The sequence below is a fragment of the Lycium barbarum genome, chromosome 1 (assembly GCF_019175385.1).
Source record: "Lycium barbarum isolate Lr01 chromosome 1, ASM1917538v2, whole genome shotgun sequence".
In the NCBI taxonomy this organism is placed as follows: Eukaryota; Viridiplantae; Streptophyta; class Magnoliopsida; order Solanales; family Solanaceae; genus Lycium; species Lycium barbarum.
In genome coordinates this window covers 157002420-157023216 of record NC_083337.1, presented here as the reverse complement: position 1 = coordinate 157023216, position 20797 = coordinate 157002420, and the positions used below count along the sequence as shown (strand labels likewise).

General features: G+C 33.7%; 2 protein-coding genes across 3 annotated transcripts; both read right to left on the bottom strand.

Annotated features, from left to right (window-relative positions):
• Positions 1–4244: 4244 nt before the first annotated feature.
• On the bottom strand, positions 4245–6685 carry LOC132599677 (nudix hydrolase 18, mitochondrial-like). The gene is made up of 5 exons (XM_060312962.1): positions 6310–6685; positions 5832–5940; positions 5625–5714; positions 5386–5514; positions 4245–5029 (listed from the first exon to the last, which is right to left on the bottom strand). Exons 1-5 carry the CDS (start codon positions 6387–6389, stop codon positions 4634–4636), a joined length of 804 nt encoding a protein of 267 aa, XP_060168945.1. The 5' UTR covers positions 6390–6685; the 3' UTR covers positions 4245–4633.
• Positions 6686–16823: 10138 nt separating this feature from the next.
• LOC132599660 (uncharacterized) lies at positions 16824–19260 on the bottom strand. 2 transcript variants are annotated; one of them, XM_060312957.1, is made up of 6 exons: positions 19224–19260; positions 18262–18331; positions 18033–18182; positions 17407–17480; positions 17161–17329; positions 16824–17064 (listed from the first exon to the last, which is right to left on the bottom strand). In XM_060312957.1, exons 2-5 carry the CDS (start codon positions 18307–18309, stop codon positions 17194–17196), a joined length of 408 nt encoding a protein of 135 aa, XP_060168940.1. In that variant the 5' UTR covers positions 18310–18331; positions 19224–19260; the 3' UTR covers positions 16824–17064; positions 17161–17193. The 2 variants fall into 2 exon arrangements, with proteins under 2 accessions (XP_060168940.1, XP_060168935.1); XM_060312952.1 differs by lacking the exon at positions 19224–19260 and having other exon boundaries at positions 18262–18634.
• Between the last annotated feature and the right edge of the window lie 1537 nt (positions 19261–20797).

Below are 20797 nucleotides of genomic sequence, written 5' to 3'. Positions count from 1 at the left end.
TTGATTGTGTAAATAATTTTCACATCACCAGTTCAAAGAGCTTAATAACAATAATTACAAGGATTCTTCTTTCCATCTTTTCTTGACAAATTTCTTTCTTCTTTTATTTTTTTCCTACTTTTCATGGTTGATCAAAAGCTATTGTCAATGAGCGAACAAAATTACCAAAGTACGTTCCCACATGGATAATGCAGAAGAGAACTGCCATTATATATGTCTGTCCAAAAATAGGAATAAGTGAATTTACCATTCATCATTCTTTATTTCTTTTTCATTTTTCCTTTCCCCCCACATACGTATAAAACTGACATTTATAAAGAATCCTAAAGTGCATGGTTGCATCCAGACTAAAGACTATTCATACCCTTTTCCACATTCGATCCTCAGCCTTTAGCTTTTAAGGGGAAAAAAGAAAAAAAAAAAAAAGAGAATGCTGAGATACTGTTGTTGCATTAAAGTCATCAATGGTAAAAATTTGTTGCCCGAAATTTACATCAAAGTATACTAGTAGTAATTATTTATGATTAAGACATTTTCTTAATTAGGCGTGCTTGTTTTATGAAGAACAAATTTGACAATTTGTTACAAAGTTAGTTTGTTCAATCGAGTGTAATTAAGCACAAGGAATCCAATCGATTTCTTGTAACAGAGAGAGAGAGAGAGAGAGTTCATGTACTGGATGAATGAAGGGTCTTACCAACTAAAGATAGGTGGAGAAAACAAAGCAAATTATGAATAACAAGACTTAATAGCTGTTAACGTAAATAGTACTTCAGTATTTGTAGTAAAGATTTCAGTTCCAAAAGTATTACTACTTACTAGTACCCACTTGAAGCTTGTTAGCATAAGCAGAGTCTTGTTCCTTCTCTCTTGGTGTGCCCTTAATTTTAACATATGTCATGTGTCTCTAATCTAAATTAAAATTTGAGGAAAATGAAGAGAAAGGAATCGGAGAGGAGCCCGATCTTGTCTTCATGCATCCATTTTTTCAATTATACTCTTAAATACTAATATAATCGATCCATATTATTTATCTTTTAGTCTTTTTAGACCCTTAGAAATATTTAATTAATTATAATAGTATATTTATCTAAAGTATCCTTCATTTGTTCTTACATGTCCTACTTAACAAATACGCCATTGATTACACTAGTAAAAGTAAATTTAGAAGGCAAAGAGTGACTAATACTCCCTTTGTTCCATTTTACTAGTGCAACTTTGCAATCCCCTCAAAAAATATTTATTAAATGTTTATTTTACTAAGTTCCACAAATAACTATGCTTTGAAGATCTAAATTTGGTTACTTAGTACTCTACTAAATTTTAGAAATAATTATTTAATAATAAGGGTAAAAGTGTAAAAAATAAATAAGTCTCTCTTAATTTATTAAAATAACCAAATAAAAGACAAATTTAGTCTAGTATTCTCTAACTCCACTAGTAAAAAATAAGGAGAGAACACGAAGAAACGTACACTATTTTGACCGTTTTATTATGGGACACGAAAAGAACAAATGATTAATTAGTTAGTAGTAATGGGGAAGCTGGTGCCTAACGGAAATTACTAATCTTGTGAAAAACTTCATAAATTCACCTCCCTTGGATCTTGTAATCATGACAGTGTCACTTAATCTTAATGAATGTGATGAGAGGAAATTCTTTCTCTTCTAATCCAAGTAATAATACGGCTTTTGCAACTTAATAACTATACTACTTTTGCTATGCTGGACGAGAATGGTAAAGAAATTGGGTTAACCTCTTTGTATTAAAGAAACACGCATCTCCAAGTTCATCCAAAAAGAAAGAAAAGCAAACACTTATATATTCGAAAGAATTAGTCGTTGTAAAAAAAAAACTTTTTTGACCTCATCAACTTTCTAATTTAACTATCAAGCAGGAAAGTATTCAACATGAACGTGAAATTGTAAAACAACAGTGCTTTATTTGTCATCAGGCACTCAATTATGAGTAATATAGCTGTTGTAGTCGACACAGAAAGAAAGGAAACTGATTTGGCCAAAGGATATATTTTTCCTTACCTTTTGCATAAACAGTATGATTGAGGACTTCAAGATTTTGCATAATCATTCCGACGAGTAAGGTTTCTGGATATGTTATAAGCCAATTGGTCCGTTACAATTTCATCACTAATCTGTGAATATTTTTTCCACCAAAAAGTCAAATAATTTTAATTAAATTTTGTCATGTTAAAAAATTTGTGGCGGGGTTCACGGGTCCGTCACAATTTTATCCTCGATTGGTACGTCCGAAATTTTATTTTTCTCCAAAAGGCTAGTGAATTTTCAATATGTCTGTCAAATTGGTGACGAATTGTAATAGACCCTCATTTTGTTATAAATTAGTGAGATACTATTATTTACGTGTTAAATTTGCAACTGAATCGTGATAGATTATCAATTTATCATGTTTGTCATAAATTACATGCACATTGATGAATTCCGTCACAACTTGTTCATCAAAATATTTCGTCACAAATTCGTATTTTTTTCACAATAATGCCAAACAGGCCAAAGACATGTATGTACATATCGAATAAATTAAAAAACTAAGCGACCACCTACACCTATACGTTGGTGGTAATTTGACGTATGATTTATGATAGTAAAATCACAACACTCTTTTATCATACATTAAAATAACTGAACTGCTTGTAAATTCTCCGTAAATTTATCTGAAAAGTTAGAATGACAGTATGTGAAATTAACCTCTTATAGCCCTAAGGATACGCTTCACTTTGTTCACTCCTGTGACTTGTTTCCTCTACTTTTCTGGTCATCTAAAGATCTAATGCTCTGTATTGCAACATACCGCGCATGCACAAAAAAAAAAAAAAAAAAAAAAAATTGGACAGGGCTAGCAGCAAACTGGTATTCTTGAAACTAAGGGACACAATTTAGAAGGTTCCACAGAAGATTAAAAAGAGAAAAGGTGCAAATATATCTTTTAACTTTACGATTTATAGTAGATATACTTCTTATTAGAAAAGTGGTGCATATATACCTCTGCCGTTACACAAATGATGCAGATATAACCTTTTTACCGACGGAACTTTTTTTAAAAAACATTTAGCTTATTATTTAATTAAAAAAATGTCACGTGGCTTAAAAAAAAAAAATCTACCCATTTATTTTTGGTAGACTTTTTAAAGCCAAGTGATAATTTTTTTTCTAGTGGATCGGGTGTAGTTCGTTTAAAAAAATGGGTAGACTTATTTTTTTTAAAGCCACGGAGATATTTTTTTTAAACGAACCAGACCCGACCCATTAAGAAAAAAATTACCATGTGACTTTAAAAAAATAAGTCTACTGAAAAATGGGTAGACATTTTCTTTAAAGTCACGTGACATTTTTTTATTAAAAAAATAAGCTAAATGAATTTTTTTTAAAAAATTGTCAGCGAAAAGAGTATATTTGCACCATTTGTGTAACAACAGGGGTATATATGTACCGCTTTTTTAACGAAGGGTATGCCTGCTCTAAATTGCAAAGTTGAGGGGTATATTTGCGCTTTGCCCGATTAAAAAAAAACTTAGGACTCAAAGGAATATTCAAACTTGAGAAGCTGGATACTCACAGTATTTCAAACTAGCAGGCAAGGCAATGTATAAATCAAAGCAGGCGAATCTGATCGATAAACTTAGAAGAGCTCATGATTGTGATAATGTAAATTTTCAAGCAAACTGAAAGCTCTATTTGCATTTATGAGTTGAAATTTATGACATGTAATTTAACTTGTGATAGCAAGTTAGTAATGCTAATTATTTTACCAGGTTACCAATTAATGCTTATGAAAGAAATTCATCCATAATTTCCTTAAAAGTGACATGACTATGTAAATATACTTTTGACACCCAAAGTACATGGAACTTAAACTCTTCTGTATTCTTCCATTCCCATCAACCATATGTCTTGAGTTGGTATTTTAACAGATTTTTGTTGGACAATGGGCATGCATGTCCTCGTGAACTCCCAATAAACATGTCTGAGGCATCATTCATTTAAGGAAATCATATGATTCTTGAAGACAATAAAGCTAATCAAATAATGTATGAACCTCAGTGAATTCAAGAATGAAGGAAGACTTTGTACATTAAACTCGTCTAAATCTCTTTGCCCCTGAATGAACTCAAGCTTAACCTCTTTCTTTTATTGCTTGAATTTACATTTTGAGTGAGTGAATTCCAAGACTGTTTTTTCTTTGTTTGCAGGCTGAAGATACAGAGATAGTAAGTAAAATCATACACATTAAATATGTCAGTCTCTACACTCATAATATATTGGTGAAGGAGTATTTACAACAAGGAAAAGAAGAAAGACTATGCACCTTAAGTCCCTAATCTATTTACATTTAACACATACTTTCATATACTATCTTCATTCCTGGCACCTTGAGAATTCTACTGAATAGGCATCCCTGATTCTTGATCCTTGCTTCAAGCTACAATGCCTACTAATATTTCTCAGCGGTGCTTCAGGATCGAACTAATATACATATGCAAAACGCAAGGGTATATATAGATTTAGAGATACATTTCAGAACCCAATATCGTCTAAATTTCGGATTCGCCACTGTTGCTTCTTAAGCTTGTTGATGTTTCTCCTTCCTTTCGTTGCTAGCTATGAGCAGTAATGCTTATTCTTGTATCTTCATTGAACATTGATGTAGCTACACGGCTTATTCCCAGTTCTTCACTGAACAGTGGCTCATTGAACATGGAATGAGCTACGGAATTAATTAACTGTTCATCGTTGAAGATTGGATTGATGCTTGGTTCTTCATGACAGGTCAAAGGATTAGCTTCAGCATTGTCCATTCTTGGCTCTTCAATATTGTACATTTGGTTAGCTATAGTACCAATATTGTTTGGCATTGCTTCATTTGATAATTCCTTGAAAGGGCATGTCTGAAGCTCTTCTTTGTTTCTCTTCGCAAGCTTAGAAGCAAAGACGTCTAAAGCTTCTTTCATCCATGGATGCCAACATATTTCTCTCGCTTCATCAAATTTCATCTGCAAATTTAATCAAACATTCCGTTACTTTCCACCAGCACGGGTACAAAATAATTTCGTCCGTCATAACTTAGGCAGATAAAAGTAAATCGCCTTTACCTAAGTTTTAATGAGCAGAGTTACGGTATTTGAAATAAAAAAAGGATCTATACAGAGGCAGATCCAATATTGAGGCAATGAACCTTAAGGTCCAACAATATACATGTATTTTAAAATTTATCAAATTTTGTCGAAATGTATGTTAAAGCATGCGTTTACTGATTTTAAATTTTGATCAATCTGCCTCAGTATTGTCTGACCTAATTAGAAATTGAGATCAAAGGGATAACAGCAAACTAGCACTATCCAAAACAAACCCATAAACGTTGCCGGGCAGATTTCTCTGGCCAATCTTCTAATTCCTCGGTTACAAGCAAAGGCAACATGTGTCCCTCATGAAATGTGCCTTGGCTTTTGCTCTTGAAACTCCAGGTACCTAAATAGTCCTGCATCCAACCATGACACATCTTTAATTAACCTGAATCATTTGCATCTGGTACTATATTCAGATTTATTTCATTCCAATACAAAATTGTGTCTTAGTTTAATGACTTACCTGAATCTCAACGTCACCAAGAACTCCAGCTTCCTCGAAGGTCTCTCGTAAAGCTGCATCTTTCAATGATTCATCAATTTCCCAACCACCCTGTTATTTCATTGCAAAACCAATTATGTCAACTGAGGGATGATGGAACAATAATCTAATTGGCTAAATCAATAGGAAAACAAAATATTATAGACTTGTCCAAGATATAGTGTGTACCTTAGGGAACATTAATCTTGGACTCTTCTGTGAGCTGATTAATAGAAACTCCAAGTCATCAATATTAGAACCTGACTGGTAATTATCCCTGTATCTGTACGGAATGCATCTGCACCACCATATGTAATTGAGGAAAAATAACCATATCTACTTCTTAAAGGATAAAACACAATAGCAGGCTGGATTCGCTGTTTATTTTTCATAGCTGGTATACATAGATTATACACTGATTATATAAGGTTATACATATGTTTTATATTCGCCTGCTTTTTTTTTTTTAAGCGGTTGGATGGACGGCTAGGTTATTATATCCAACAATCATCAAGAACAAAGCTTTCCCATTTTCTTTGGGTCTCAAATACAAATCAAGAAAGTAATTTAAGGGGAAAAAATTCAATCCCATTTGAAAAGTTTAAATTTTCTATTAATCCTGAAAGAATTGAATTTCAAAAGTAACAAGAATTAAAAGGTAACGCACCCAACAACTTGACGACAACCTTCATTGTATCTCTGCAAGTCTCTTCCCATTCGGGAGGACATAGAAAATGTCTTGAACATTTTCTTCAAATTCGAAGAAATAAATAAAATCCAACTACAATGTTCTTCTTTTTCTCTTTATAAACAAAAAAAGGTTATGGAAGAGAAGTCAACTATATGTAGGATTATTATAATTTGGCGGTTATGGATAGAGAAAATAAGAAGCAATGACTTGTGAATGGTCAACTGCCTAAAAATGGAAAAGAGTTAGCTATTTCTTTGGGTTACATCTCCTCCTTTAATATACATATGAAGTTAGAAGCTAAATCTAACCATTTCTCCCCTAAATAGAGGGCATCCTCTGCTATTTTTTTGTACGTCCGCTCCTTTAATAATTGAAAAGAGGAAAAGATAGATAAATAGATAAAAGAAAAATGGTTATACGTGGTCAGTCATTATTTTTGGTTTTGTAATTTCAGAGTTGTTATATATAATTACTTTGACTGGGTTAAAAACTAAAATGAACACTCACACGATTTACGAGTAAGATAAGATAAAATAGATGTAATTGGGGTGTTTCTTTAAGTCCATTATTTAAAGCATAGAAGTTTAATTAAATGAACTTTTCACTAAGTATAGGTTATTACAGTGACGACATTGGTAACTCTTTTACTTGAACTTTAAATAATATATATGCTTATTTATTACAATAGTCGCACCCATTACTACAAAATAGTTGTGAATAGAGTGATAAGCTAGAATATATTAATTGACTTAAAATTTGAATCCATTTCTGAATATATACTTAGGTACGTACGAATATTAAACTGCAACATTGAGCACAAAAAAGGCAATTTTATTGTAATGCTTGCATCATTGCATGCGAAGTGCGAGCTAGGGCCTGGGAAATACACAAGGTATCTTCCTATATTGCAAGTTGGGCAGAGAAGACATTTTTGACTGCATATTGGATTAATTTGGGAGGAAACAACAATACAATTTTGAGCTTATTAAGACCAAATATACCCACTTAAAGCTTAAAAACAGTCTTTTGGCCTTTGGGGACATCCTCTTTAAGGAAGTTGTGTGACCACTAGTACAAGAAGCTTATCCAAGCTTTACTTGAAAGAAGCAAAAGAGCAAAGGTTTTTAGAATGAATGGAAGTTCTGCCCATCATGTGTCATTATCCTTGAAGATGGGATTCCCAAAATGATAAGAATCTCTCTTTAGCCCCATGTTCAACTTGATTTTATTAAGATCAATCGTATTTAAACAGAGTGAGTTGTAAGTTTGAAAATATGAGTCAGGAAATATATATTTGACATTATCTATATACTTGTTTTTTATGCTTATACATAAGGTTCCGAGCGGACGCACGTTACGTGAAGTAGTATCATCCAACACTGATTCGTAGAATTTTTTTATTAAATATTTATATGTGAATAATATGAAAAATAAAATATTGGTGAAATAAATATATATGATAACAAATAATTTGAACTCATTCTGGAAAAGAATACTTAAGCGAAACTAAATCCTAATTTCAACACCTCTTAGGACAAATTCTGAATAAGTGTTGGGTTTAATCCCTTAAGGTTGCGGGATTGAACCCGACTAAATGCACTTTTGCGCCATTTTAAAAAAAAAAAAAATCTAAGCAGCCTTTAACCTTTTTCTCGCCAAGTTGATGTCACTATAAAATTTTATATCTTATCGTAAAGCAATGGTGAACCCATTCTTTTGAAATTCTGAATTCCCCTATGATCGTAAGGTTCAAGTCGTAAGTTGTGGCTTGTGCCATATCCAAAATCTCATGCTAAATTCGCCACTGGTTTTAGACCACTAATAATAAGAGTTATCGGAATGCAATAATTGGTGAGTGCGGCCGGCTTTGGCATTATATTGTCCATTTGACTAGTTCTCTTTGATTCTTTTTTCCTTCTCTCGGTCTGAAAGCGAGTTTTAAATCTCATTTTCCAACAATAACTAAAAAATATACGTGTTTTGTGTACTTTGATAGACTTCAACACATTACCACCATCTGGACCAACAAACAACAGTCAACAATTAGCCAATTTCACTGCTCCTCACATCACAAGTCACAACCCCACGTCATAAACAATAAAGAGAAAATTTTAGAAATAGCTATATTTTAGGGCGTAATTACAAAGTATAGCTAGCCGGAGAGCTGTATCAAGCGGGTAGTAGCTGTTTCAGCGAAAGAGTTGTACTGGGCGAGTATCAATTGTATTAAACGGGTATCAGTTCTATCGACGCATATTGTATCAGCTGAAAATCGCGCTAAATAGTTGTATCAACACATACAGTTACGCTTGTATTGTGTATTTACTAGAAAACCCAAAACGTAGCTACCCTTCGTAGTTTTTTGAAACTATAGCTACGTTTCACAAATACAACCTAAATATTTATCAAGTCGTGTAATTTTCCAACCATAAGCGAATGGTTTCTTTTGTATACGACGAAAAGTATAAAGGAATAGTAAAAGGCTAATAGCCCAAGTCATACGCACCCCGCCTATGCTTGTTGCGTGGTAAGCTTATCGTTTCTCAGTGTCGTGGAAAGGATTTTGGGCTTTAGTTGTGTCCAATCCATATTGAGATTTGTTGGACCACAAAAACAACTCAAGAGTTGAGCGTCAAGATTGCCCAACTTCGTTCCCTTTACCTTTTTTGAATTGTTTTGAGGGTGGGATGAACCCTATGAATACCAATGAAGAAAAAGTAGAAAAGAAGATAAATGAAAGAAAGATTTAGGACTTTTAATTTGATGGGTTTGTCTTTTAAAGTTCTTAACGTAACATATTGTGCTTTATGAGTTCATATCTAATATTTCTTGAAATTTGTAAGTTTACTTAAAAATCTGTTCTCCACATTGAAATTACTTTATTCAGATGAACCTGAAAACTTTGGATCCACCCCCAGTAATAATCGTGATGAGATTAGAGTTATGCGTTTCAACCGTAATCTCAATGTCATCCAACTTCGTTATTCATTTCATGTTTTTCTCAACCTGTGACTCATGTAAATTCCATAAAACATTTCTGAATTGTCCATAAATATTATTTTAAATACTTGGAAAAGAAGTTTCAAATAATTTCGAAGCGTTAGTCTCATGTAATAGCTGTGTTTCTGTAAATTGTGCAAACGGAATAATATGCTGCTTTTGTTTGGAAGTTTCAATAGAGAACCTTCAAAGCCCTCAATTAGAATGTGGTTCGTATTGGGCCTTTGCTCCAAAATAGAGAGTTCAGGAAATTTGAAGATGAAACTTTTCTGTTGTTGAATAAGGTTATCAAAGTTGCGTGACATACTTTTAAACGGCAACACTTATAGGACTACTAAATTATAAAACTCTAGCTGAATTTGTGTAACCATTGTTGGGTAAGCCACTTCTCTGGTTGATATGTTGGACCAATCAAATGGAGAAACGTAGTCACTTTTGAGGTTTGACATGTCACAAGCTTTTTAAGTAGGGAAAATGGTCAAATTTACCCTTCAAGTATAGTTTATAGTTTAAATTTGTCATCCGTTAAAGTTTGAGATCAAATTTACCCTCTCCGTCAAAGTTTGGGATCAAATTTGTCCTCTTTGTCGAAGTTTGGGATCAAATTTGCCCTTCCCATTAGCATACTTGATAAATATGCCCTTATATGGATGAAAGTCTGACTTGGACTCCACAACACAAAAAAATTAGTCACGACGGATATACATAGGCTCCAAGTAGACTCCCAAACCCAATTCTCTTTTTAACCCGTTTCCCTATCCCATTTCTCTTAACGCGTCTAGACTATTGCTGACACTAAGGCACATGTAGTAATGTGAAAAGCCGGAGTTTTAATCGCATCGAGGTACACACGTAATGCATAAAATAGGAGGCATGTAAGAAAAATTCTGCAGCAGCAGCAACAAATGCTTAATACGACCAAAGATTCGTTGTTCTCTCCAGAAACATAGAATTTATCTGACCAACAAAACTTTCTTGAACATGACATCTATCTTAGGTGAACTTCGATGAAGCTAACTTAACTCATTGTTGTCGCCTCCCTGTCAGAAGCTCTCAAAAACTATTCAAGAGAACTGAAAATGGATTTTCGTTGAAGAGAACTGAAAATGGATTTTCAAAGCTGAACTGCACAAATTTATTTTGTTGTCTTGTTATCACGTTTGCAGGATCATAACTTTTCTGATCTTACTTTCGGTATACGTTTAGGAATGTATTCTGAGAAAAAATATTTTCCTCTGTTCAGAAATGCTCTGAAGAGTTCATGAAGAAACCTTCACTATGACAAAACAAATGTTGCAAGGGCACTTTTTTTTTTTCAAAAGAGAATTGGGTTAAGAGAATTGGGATTAGAAGACTACGTGGATCCAACGTGGCTAACTTGTTGTGTTGTGGACTCCAAGTCAGACTTCCATACATATAAGTGCAAATTTATCAAATATCCTAACGGGGAGGACAAATTTGATCCCAAACTTTAACGGAGGACAAATTTAAACTATAAACCATACTTGAAGGGTAAATTTGACCCTTTTCCCTTTTAAGTATCACTTCTTGGAGTCCCATCCCACCAAGGCACCAATAATTGATACTACTTTTTAGAAATTTCTTATTACAGGTGGGTGAAGAGACGAGAAATGATTGAACCAAGGCACCAACAATTGATACTACTTTTTAGAAATTTCTTATTACATGTGGGTGAAGAGACGAGAAATGATTGAACCAAGGCACCAACAATTGATACTACTTTTTAGAAATTTCTTATTACAGGTGGGTGAAGAGACGAGAAATGATTGAAGTAAGAAATCGAACCTTCATCAATATTATGAAAGCTAATTTCTGAGTGCACTGTGCTGACCGTGTAGTTCTTTTACATTATTAAAACAAATTGACATCTCATAATAGGTGATCGATATAATAATCAGGAAAATAAGTACATAACCTATTAAACTATATTGGTGTTGTAAAAATTATTTATCCTGTATGTGGAGTGTAACTACTTCTTCATTCTTAATCAAAGTTCTCAAGTTCGAGTTACCCTGGGTACGGAGTCTGTTTGTATGAAAGCGCTTTAAAACACGCTCCCACCCCCCCATCCCACCCCCAACCTCCAACTCCAATGTGGGACTTCCTAACGCGAATTCGGATTTAATTGGACCTTAATATGGATGGGACACAGGGGTGGCTCAATAAATTTGGTGGCCTAAAGCCAAACTGCAATACGAGGCCTTAATTTATTTTGTGTCATGTATTCCAATGACAAACGTAGATGACCCAAAAAAAATTATATTCAGAGGTAATGTAAAGATTTAAATGAGTTATTTTTTATCAACACTAATATCAATCATAATTTAAAAAAAAAAAATCTTTTTTATACTCGTTCCATCCCAACATACTTATCATATTTCGTTTCTAAAGAGTCAAATCGTTTACATTTTGATCAACATTTTTAAGATGTATTTTTTCATCATATTGATATGATAAAAATTGCAACTTACAATACTTTTCGTATAGTTTTTGAATATCTAACTTTTAATATGTTGAATTAATCAAATCTAATTTAGCTTCGAATATTAACCGAATTGAAACTCGAGAAGTGAAAGATTTTGGAATGGATGGAGTAAATATTTCATAGTTCTACACTACACCTTTTAATATATTTTTAAGAAAAAAAAAACATATACACATACTATAATTTAGAAAATGGGGCCCTCAAAATTTGGGGGCCTAAAGCAATGGTCTTACCCTCTGGCCGGTCCTGACCTGACACCAAATGGAAAATAAAAATAAAAATATAAAAATCAAAACATAAATCCCTCTGTGATAATGGAGATATGATTAAGCAAAGAATTTCAGTTTTATCTGTGGATAGCATAAACATTAACCATTATAAATTTGATTAATTCTGACATGTTACTCTCGTCGTGATCCTAAATGGTGAATACATGCTTTACTAAGAGATGTCATTACCATAAAAAAAAAAAATGATTCAGCTCCATTTCGTAGTTCTCAACGAGCAATCAAATTTTCTTTAGAGCATCTTCGGAATTAGGTATGGTTCCTCTATTGAGTTTAATCAATATTCACCGATGCTATAAAGTTTTTTTTTTTTACACAATCAGTTAACAATAAATTTCAAATATTTTCACTTTTTCAATATCTTGTTTTTAAATAAGGAAAATAGTGATATAAGGCACCTTGAACTCTCCATTAACATTTATTCTCGGAATCTGTTTAGAATTTTGACATTATTTATCGAAAAAATTCAAGTAATTCATCATCTCTTCTTTGTTTTCGGTACATCCAGTTTTACAATTTATTTATTGCTTCAAACTATTAATGCAAGAACCAGCATTTGTTGAAGAAAATGTTATAGCGTTATAACCACTTATTCATGTTGAATAAGTATTTTTATGTTTATTATATGTATATCAATAAGATTTAAATAAAAACATCGCAATGTGTGAAGAGGTTGAGATTGGATACAAGAAAGCTGATAGACTGATTGAAAATTGTAGGAATCTCTTACTGAAGGTATACATCAATCGCATCGAAAGAAATACATATTGGAAAAGATATACTCCTATTTATATAAGTTTAATTTAATTGTACACGCATAGAAGTTTAACAAAAAACTTTAATCCAAAGATGGTTTGTCATCAAATTATAACCAAATCCAGTACCCAACATGAGCGTTCTACCAAGCTACCTTAATATTTACTTTGTTGGTGGGGGTTCGATTCCCTGCCTTGTAAATCCTCCTCATCTCCGCTTCCCCTACCCCAATTTTTAAAAAAAGAGGTCAAATTTGACTAAGCTTGTGTTAGGACATGATTCTGCAGATCTAAAGATCTCTTCATTCTAAGTTCAAAGTGATGGAGGGAGAGAGGGGGAATTACGGAGGAAGTGTTAAAAGGGTAGAAAATAAACGAAAGCTAAAAATTAGGAACATAGGATGGTAACAAATTAATGGGTAACCAGCTATTGGAGGTAGATATTACCTGGAGGTAGATATTACCTGATTGTGTAAAAAAAGTTTACCCCGTCAGTGAATATTAGTTAAATTCTCCTCTATTTTGACATCATTTAGTAACAAAAAGAAAAATGTATAGTTGTATACATACACTACGCTAACACCGCCTGAAAGATTCAAAGTAAATATTAATTTGAGAAGTAAAGTCTTAAAACAACTACGTAGTAGTTTTTTAAGAGACTGGTAACATGAAAACAAACTATGTAGTAGTCTATGATCCCAATCACTTAAAAGTTGAATTATGATAGTAATAAACTAATACAAATAGTGCAAAATGACGTGTATGCCAGTGGTGGTGATCCGTGCTCATTATACATATTCTATATTTACATGCTATTAATTTTTAAATAATATAAAATCTCTACTTGGAAACAAAATATAACATGCGAAACTGAAAATCAGTTCACGCCTGTTCTCATATGCCGCTATCACAAGATAATAAGTAGTCAAACAACTAAAAAAATTGGCCCACTTTGCTAAACTTAATGGCATAATCTTCAAGTTTACCAACCAAAAAAAAATGGCATAATCTTCACCGGCCAACTGCCCGCACCTAAAAATTGTCCATAACAAAAATAAAACAGCTAACTAAAATCAAGAACTACATAGTGAAGCTGGTAGCCTAAATTTATCTACAGTTTACGTTTAAGTGATTTTATTATGTAAATATTTTTATATTGTCATTATATTAGCTTAAATTCTTCTCACAAATATTGTTGAAGTCAATATGTACTCGTGTGAAAAGGAGAATCAATCAAACCTCCACAGTAAAATGCAGCAATTTGGTTAGGTATAAGCAACGTTGCCACCAAGGATTGGCTAATTGGTCAAAAGTCAAAAAAGTATTACTATGTCAATTTCAAATGAGATTAAACCGATTGAGCTAAGGTTATATGACGGATCAAGTTTCCTTTTTGCCCTATTGTAAAAGGGGGGCTTTGAATCTTTTCTTTCTAGAAAAGTAAAGATTTTCCTTTCCTGAATTCGAAGGAAGAAAACTCCAGGTGTCTGGATACGGTGATCTTCTAATGATGTACCCAACTGCTTGGTCAAATCATAGAATATTTGCGTTTGACCTAAGTCAGCCAAACCTAGGACTCGATTCAGTCTAATGTTGACACGTTAGGAACTGTAAATCTTTTTCCAATGAACCAAAAGAAAAACTTAAGGAAATTTAAAGACGCGTGAAGTGAAAAGAATCAAACCACCTCAAGCACAAAAATCTAACAATAAACTAATTCAATAGTCAATACGAAACAAGTAGGAATAGACTATATGTAAAAGTTGTACCGTCTCAATTTATGCGATATAGTTTAACTAGGCATTGAGTTTAAGAAAGAAAGACTTTTGAAACTTATAGTCTACAACAAGCTATAAATATTTGTGTGGTTGTAACTCATTTCATTAAGGGAAAAAAAGTTTTAAATTAAATTAATTTTAAATATAGAAATGTACCATTCTCTTTTGGACAAACTAAAAAAGAAAGTATATCACATAAATTGGGACGGAGGGATTAATTGTTTAAGAGATTTATCATAATTTAGCTGCTTATATGTTGATAGTAAATCTACCATAACTGTATTTTTTATCCGGTCCGGGACTAATTAGTCTTTGCAAAGCTTACATAAACAGAGTTTGGTATCAAATTGACCATTATTCACGAGAGGAGCCAGGTACTGTATAATGGAGTTGTAATACGATGTGGTTTAACTTTTATATATTAATATAATAAAATAAAAAGATTACACTATCAAATTTAAATTATTTAAAGACAGATAAAATATCTATTACTTATATCGATTTAAAAACGTGATAAATTTTTCACGATTTTTACTACTTATCCAAATTAAAACATGACAATGATGAAGCAGATTTTGAAGAGTACGCGTGGTGATAGTAGCTTAACATTCGGTCAAATATTCCTGTTATATGGTCTTAAACAGTCGTCTTACCTGTGAACTTATCCATTTAATACGCAATAGACTAAGCAATTTCCACATTTTGATTCGTTCCCCTCTTTTACCGACTGATGAATCACGACCCACCCCCCTCGTTAAGCACTCGTGACTATATTAAGCGGTTGGGGGCCAAACTCACTAAAAATATTAGAACTAACATTTTAACATTATAACATTTCAAAAGTCCTATATAAGGTAACAGACTCTTTCTATTTGGTCAGTTCATATGGAGGAGAAGAAGAAAAGCAACATGGCAAAGAAAGAAGAGAGATTGGAACAAAACCATAAGGGTGATCGTCATCATCCTTATCATCTTGTTCACAGCCAAGTGAAGAAGATTAAGCAGGAAGAAGTGTCCAAGAACCATATCATAGATTGGTATCTGAGGCAACCAGAGATGAAAATGGCTGTAGCAAGGGACGCTGTGACCAGGCAACACTCTAGATCGCGCCTTGGACTAAACTCCGGCCAACCCATCTTCGTCGGCGACAACTAGCTAGCTAGAAGTAGACAGTTTATTTAAGATTGTTAGTTTTTGAAGGCTGCTATCTTAGATTGTAGTACAGGATTACAGGTCATGCAATAGGGTCTATTGTTGGATTTTATTTTCCGTATAAAATATGATTTTTGTAAGTATTTGATGGTCATGATCTTCTAGTTTTATGGCAGTTCCTTTTCACTTCTTTGCTTTCTGTTTAATTTTGGTTTGTCCATCCCTCTTTCTATAAGTTCTGCTGAGAACTTCAAGCTGACAATTTAGATTCTGGCTGAGAGCAGAGCAAAATTCTGTGTATTTCCCTACTCATCGGTACCTTCCGTTTTCTCTTTCTTTGTGCATTGGTATTAAAAAAAGATTCACTTCGTTTGCCTCTTAAAATAAGGAGATGAAATCGTGGTTATACCTATAAACACCGCAAAATAGCAAATAGAAAGTATTTTGTACAGAAACTAGACTTCAGAAGTCCACGATGCTTATGTCGAAATTTATCATGAACATGTTGTATGGTTATTGGTTAAGGTTCTTTGTATACAGATACTTCCGGTATAGCCAAGATCTTATTTGTTGCCTGAAGTTTTTGCTTTTCTTTCTTTCTGTTTTTTCTCTTCTTCTTTGGACAGAGAGGAAACACAAAAAGGTTCAATTGTGCTCCTGAACTCTATCACGCTTATTTTGCCTTTCATTAGAAGTTGCCATCAAAAATACCTTGAATGTTACCTTTTGTATCATATTTTTCCTTATCGAACGGCCCTCCACTTGGACCAGTTAATTCCTTGAAATAAATGATTAATCAATTTATAAGTTTTTCTATTCATTTCGTGAATCCGTGTTTTTAAGCAGTAGAGTTACAATGGAATAAATGGCAAGAGAACTTCGTTTTCGTGCAGTCATTATAGAGGTACGTGCAGCGCGTAAAGAAGCTTATAAGAATATCTAGCCTTCTATAAGCAACTTACGTGGCAACATATATGGCAAAAGACATCAGATTGGGAACAAAATTCAAATATCCTGGGAAAAAAAATCTCAATTGAATATAGCATCAAAGAGTTCCACACGAAAGCTGCAGTCTTATTTAAAAATTCTGAAATCAGAAAACTAAAAGCTACGTGGTGTTATCTGCATTCATTTATTATATCCAGGATCACGATAAACAGCACCAAAGTTGTCCTAGGTCGTAATTTTATCACATGGAAAACTAAGCAAGCAGCTTTTCATCAAATAATTTCCTTTAAGGTATTCTTTTCCCCCTGTGGAACATGAGAAACGTTTTTGTTACTTTTCCTGAGAACTTAGATGCTAATGCAGAAAACGTCTATTACCCAGCAAACAGTGAAATAAGTTACCTCCTGGAAAGTTACTTCAGTTACGGCACCAGGTCAGGATTCACCATGGACATTCTGAAGTAGAGTTTTAGCATTTAGCAAGAGAGAATCAGCCTCCTCATTTGCTGTGTCAAGCAGGCGCACTTCCTTAATCTCTTCTTGCCACTTTTCCATCTGTTCCTTGTGTATTCTGCAAACAAATATGCTTCAGAAAACGGGGCTAATCTTGTCTTAAGTATTTGGTACTTGGTTTCAACTTTCACTTACTGAATCAGTCGTTCTTCAAATTCATTACTCAGATCCTTAAGCATGGACTTCCCTGATTCGAGCAGTTCAGATACCTAGTCAAATTGATAACAGAAAGAATGTCAACCATATAGACATGTGGAACTATAGCAAATCAGTACTTACACCAGAGTAGTCAAGATCGAAAAACACAAAAATGCCCCAAAGTGTGTTGGAGCTTTAAGGCTAAAACGTGGGCTTTAGCAAAAAAAAAAGTGTCAATGAAGAAGAAAAGAAAATGTAACTACAAACAGAAACAATCATTATATGGACAAAAGAATGGAAAATTTATAATTAAGCTTTACACATATCGTTGTGACCTTAATGAAAAAACTCATAGGTGAAGGTGAACATGAATTAGCACCTTGACGCTACACCAAAAGCGCCAATTAAGCGACGCGAAGCGCAGAGCCTGGCTTCAAGACTTGAGCGCATTTTAAGTGAGCCTTTGACAACACTGATTTATACAGACTTCCTAGCTAACTTATATACTCAAAACGCTGTAAGAACATCATACACTTGATTATGCGGTGTTTTCAACCATCTCTTCTTATTTTTCATACTCGTGTCGACTTCAACCTATTGGATATAACAGTTAGTACATATACCAGGTTAGTAAAATGCTCCATCTTTTGAAAAATATTGGCAATCTCTGCCTCCATTTGTTCAGAAGCCATAAGCACGGGTATCGATGCATTTTCTTCATCTGCATCCTTTGCAACTTCAATACCGCTATCTGTTGTTTCATTACCTTCCACCTAATAGCAGATTACCTTCTGTCAGTCAAAATATCAAATAGTAGTGTTCAGAAAAGTTAAAGGTGAATAGAGCGCATACAGAAGGTTTCATGCGCTTATTTGTGCGATCAGCAACTTCTATTTCCATTATGGATCTGTAATTTCAGAAACTGGACAAAAATATGACAAGTATAGCAAGTTGTCAAAAAAAAACAAGAAGAGGAATAAGATAACTATGTGAAACCTAATTAGTGATGTATCTCAGCTGCTTGCTCATTTATTTGATATGCTAATACTTGACTAAGAGCCCGTTTGGATTGGCTTATAAGTTGCCTATAAGCTGTTTTCAGTTTTTTTGAGTGTTTGGCTGGCCAGCTTAAAGCCATTTTGTGCTTAAAATAAGCCCAAAAAATTAATTGGGCCCGTTTGGCTTAGCTTATCTAAAGCTTATAAGCTGTTTCCAGCTTATAAGCTGCTTTTTTTAAGCCCATCCAAACAGGCTCTAAGCAAATTGAGGATTCAGTTACGAGCTCATCTGTGAAAACTAGTTCATATGCCAATATAAAAAGCAAACACAATTATATCAGATATTGAAGAAATATTCCGAGGATAGCTTTGAATTTAACTGTGAAGCTTTAAAGCAAAATAGAAAACACCGATTTATTAATCAGTGTGTCATGAAATAATTAACAGTTAATTAAAAGTTTTCATCAGAACATCCACGGATCAATGTATGGTCAATCATCACAAAAAATTACTGAAATTGCAATTTGTTAATCGGAATAACGCAAAATGGAAATCGAAATTGATGTAAGCTTGCATTAGAAACTAATATCACTTTCTCCTACTTGTAGTTAAAGAGAAGTGAGTAAATTCATTTTCACTATGATTCTTCATTGGAAGAAGTAAGATGGGATAATTGTTGAAATTAGTATTCATGAAATTGACAATGAACTGAATTTCCATAATTTTTTGCCAATGCACTTCTTATTTAACAAGCAAAATCAAAAACCTAAGAGGCAATGTAGATGAAGGAATAGAGAGGGAAAAAAGGGAACTTACATTGATTTCGCTGTTAAAGTTGAAAGTGGGGGAACCAAAGCTGAATAAAGTAGAAGAAACTCGCGCGTAAATTCAAAATGGGCCGTTATCAAATCAGATTTGTGGGTTCAAGTCCAATAGTCATTGGGGTCATTTGCATTTTTGTTCCTATTTGGTGCTGATCTTTAATTTTTGTCCCTCATAACAAATAATTTTTCTGAGGGTATACGTTTATATTTTCGCATCATAATATCCCACATGTTTTGCCTCGCGCGGTCGCGCCTTTAAAGAACTTATGCTCCACTAGGCACAAGTTCGATTGTTAAGGCAAAACTAAAGACTAGCCCATTTGAAGGACAAAAATAAGAGACCGGCCCATTTGAAGGGGAAAACCTGCAATCCCTTCTTCTTCTTCTTCTTCTTCTTTTGCGTGGATTGTCCTTCATTTGGGGTGATCTTTAATATTTGCCCTTTAAATTGGTGGTCTTTAACTTTTGTCCTTCGCCTAATACCCCGAGGTTGTGGGTTTGAACCCCATTTCGGTAAAAAAAAAAAAACGCAAGGCAGAATTTTGCAAATTCTATCCATGTACAAATTCTGCTTTTAAGGCTCAAATTCTGCAGCGAAATTCTGCCTGAAGGACAAAAGTTAAAGACCATCATTTTGAGGGACAAAAATTAAAGACCACCCCCAGCGAAGGCCAATCCTGCAAATTGCCCCAATTTCTTCATATTTATCAGCAAATCTCTACATTTATACATTAAAACTGTTACACTCAAAATGCAGGTTTTATTTTTGTATGTTATTTCATTTTCTTCTTTAAACATAATAAGTAGGTTGCTATAAAAGTGAACTATTTTGAAACATTAAAAACATTAGCCGGTAATAAGTTAGAAACTAGAATGATTTTAGATTGAAATAAGTTTAATTAAAGTAGAAGTACGGAATATTATTTTCTTAATTTTGTTCTTCTTTTATCAAGTTTTAAATAATTAGTTTTACGCCTCATAATTAGATTAGTTTCAGAAATAGCTACCAACCCGCGGTAACATTTCTCTATCCGAATTAGAAACATACTACACTTTGCGAAGTTGACATCATGCTAGTTATTTAATATGCTAACATGTTCTGATGCGTTTGATATGACAGATTTCATTTTTAGGAAAAAAATGTTTTATTAAAAATTCATTTACTGGTATTTGATTACCATACTTGTTTCCTCAAGAAAAATATTTTTCATTAGAAGTGGAAAAATATTTTCCCGTACTTATCGAAGAATGTCAATCCTTATAACTATCGTAACTTTTAATATCATATCTGTATACGGTAAAAATCGGGTATCTGCTGAGCCGGTAATACCGGTGACCGAGGGAAGAAAGAAACAAGCACATGCGCGAAGACTTTCTTTCTGGATCGGAGGAGTGCTTGAACCGAGGAAAGGGAGGAACATCGCTTGGGCCGGCTTTGCCATGGCCGATTCCGTCGTGGCCGTTGTCCGTTCCATCGTGGCCGTTGGTCCGTTTTGATCGTGGCCGGAGGTCCGTATGATCCGTTATACGATCGTCACGCGTCGGTAACGTGCTGCCATATTCAAC

Excerpts from the sequence above, each read along its gene's own strand:
- LOC132599677 (XM_060312962.1), bottom strand. The coding sequence starts at position 6,389 with ATGTTCAAGACATTTTCTATGTCCTCCCGAATGGGAAGAGACTTGCAG. Across the intron at positions 5,941-6,309 it reads GGTTGTCGTCAAGTTGTTGG|ATGCATTCCGTACAGATACA; the intron begins GTGCGTTACCTT and ends ATGGTGGTGCAG. Across the intron at positions 5,715-5,831 it reads CAAGATTAATGTTCCCTAAG|GGTGGTTGGGAAATTGATGA; the intron begins GTACACACTATA and ends ATGAAATAACAG.
- LOC132599660 (XM_060312957.1), bottom strand. The coding sequence starts at position 18,309 with ATGGAAATAGAAGTTGCTGATCGCACAAATAAGCGCATGAAACCTTCT. Across the intron at positions 17,481-18,032 it reads TGGAGCATTTTACTAACCTG|GTATCTGAACTGCTCGAATC; the intron begins GTATATGTACTA and ends CAATTTGACTAG. Across the intron at positions 17,330-17,406 it reads TTTGAAGAACGACTGATTCA|AATACACAAGGAACAGATGG; the intron begins GTAAGTGAAAGT and ends ATTTGTTTGCAG.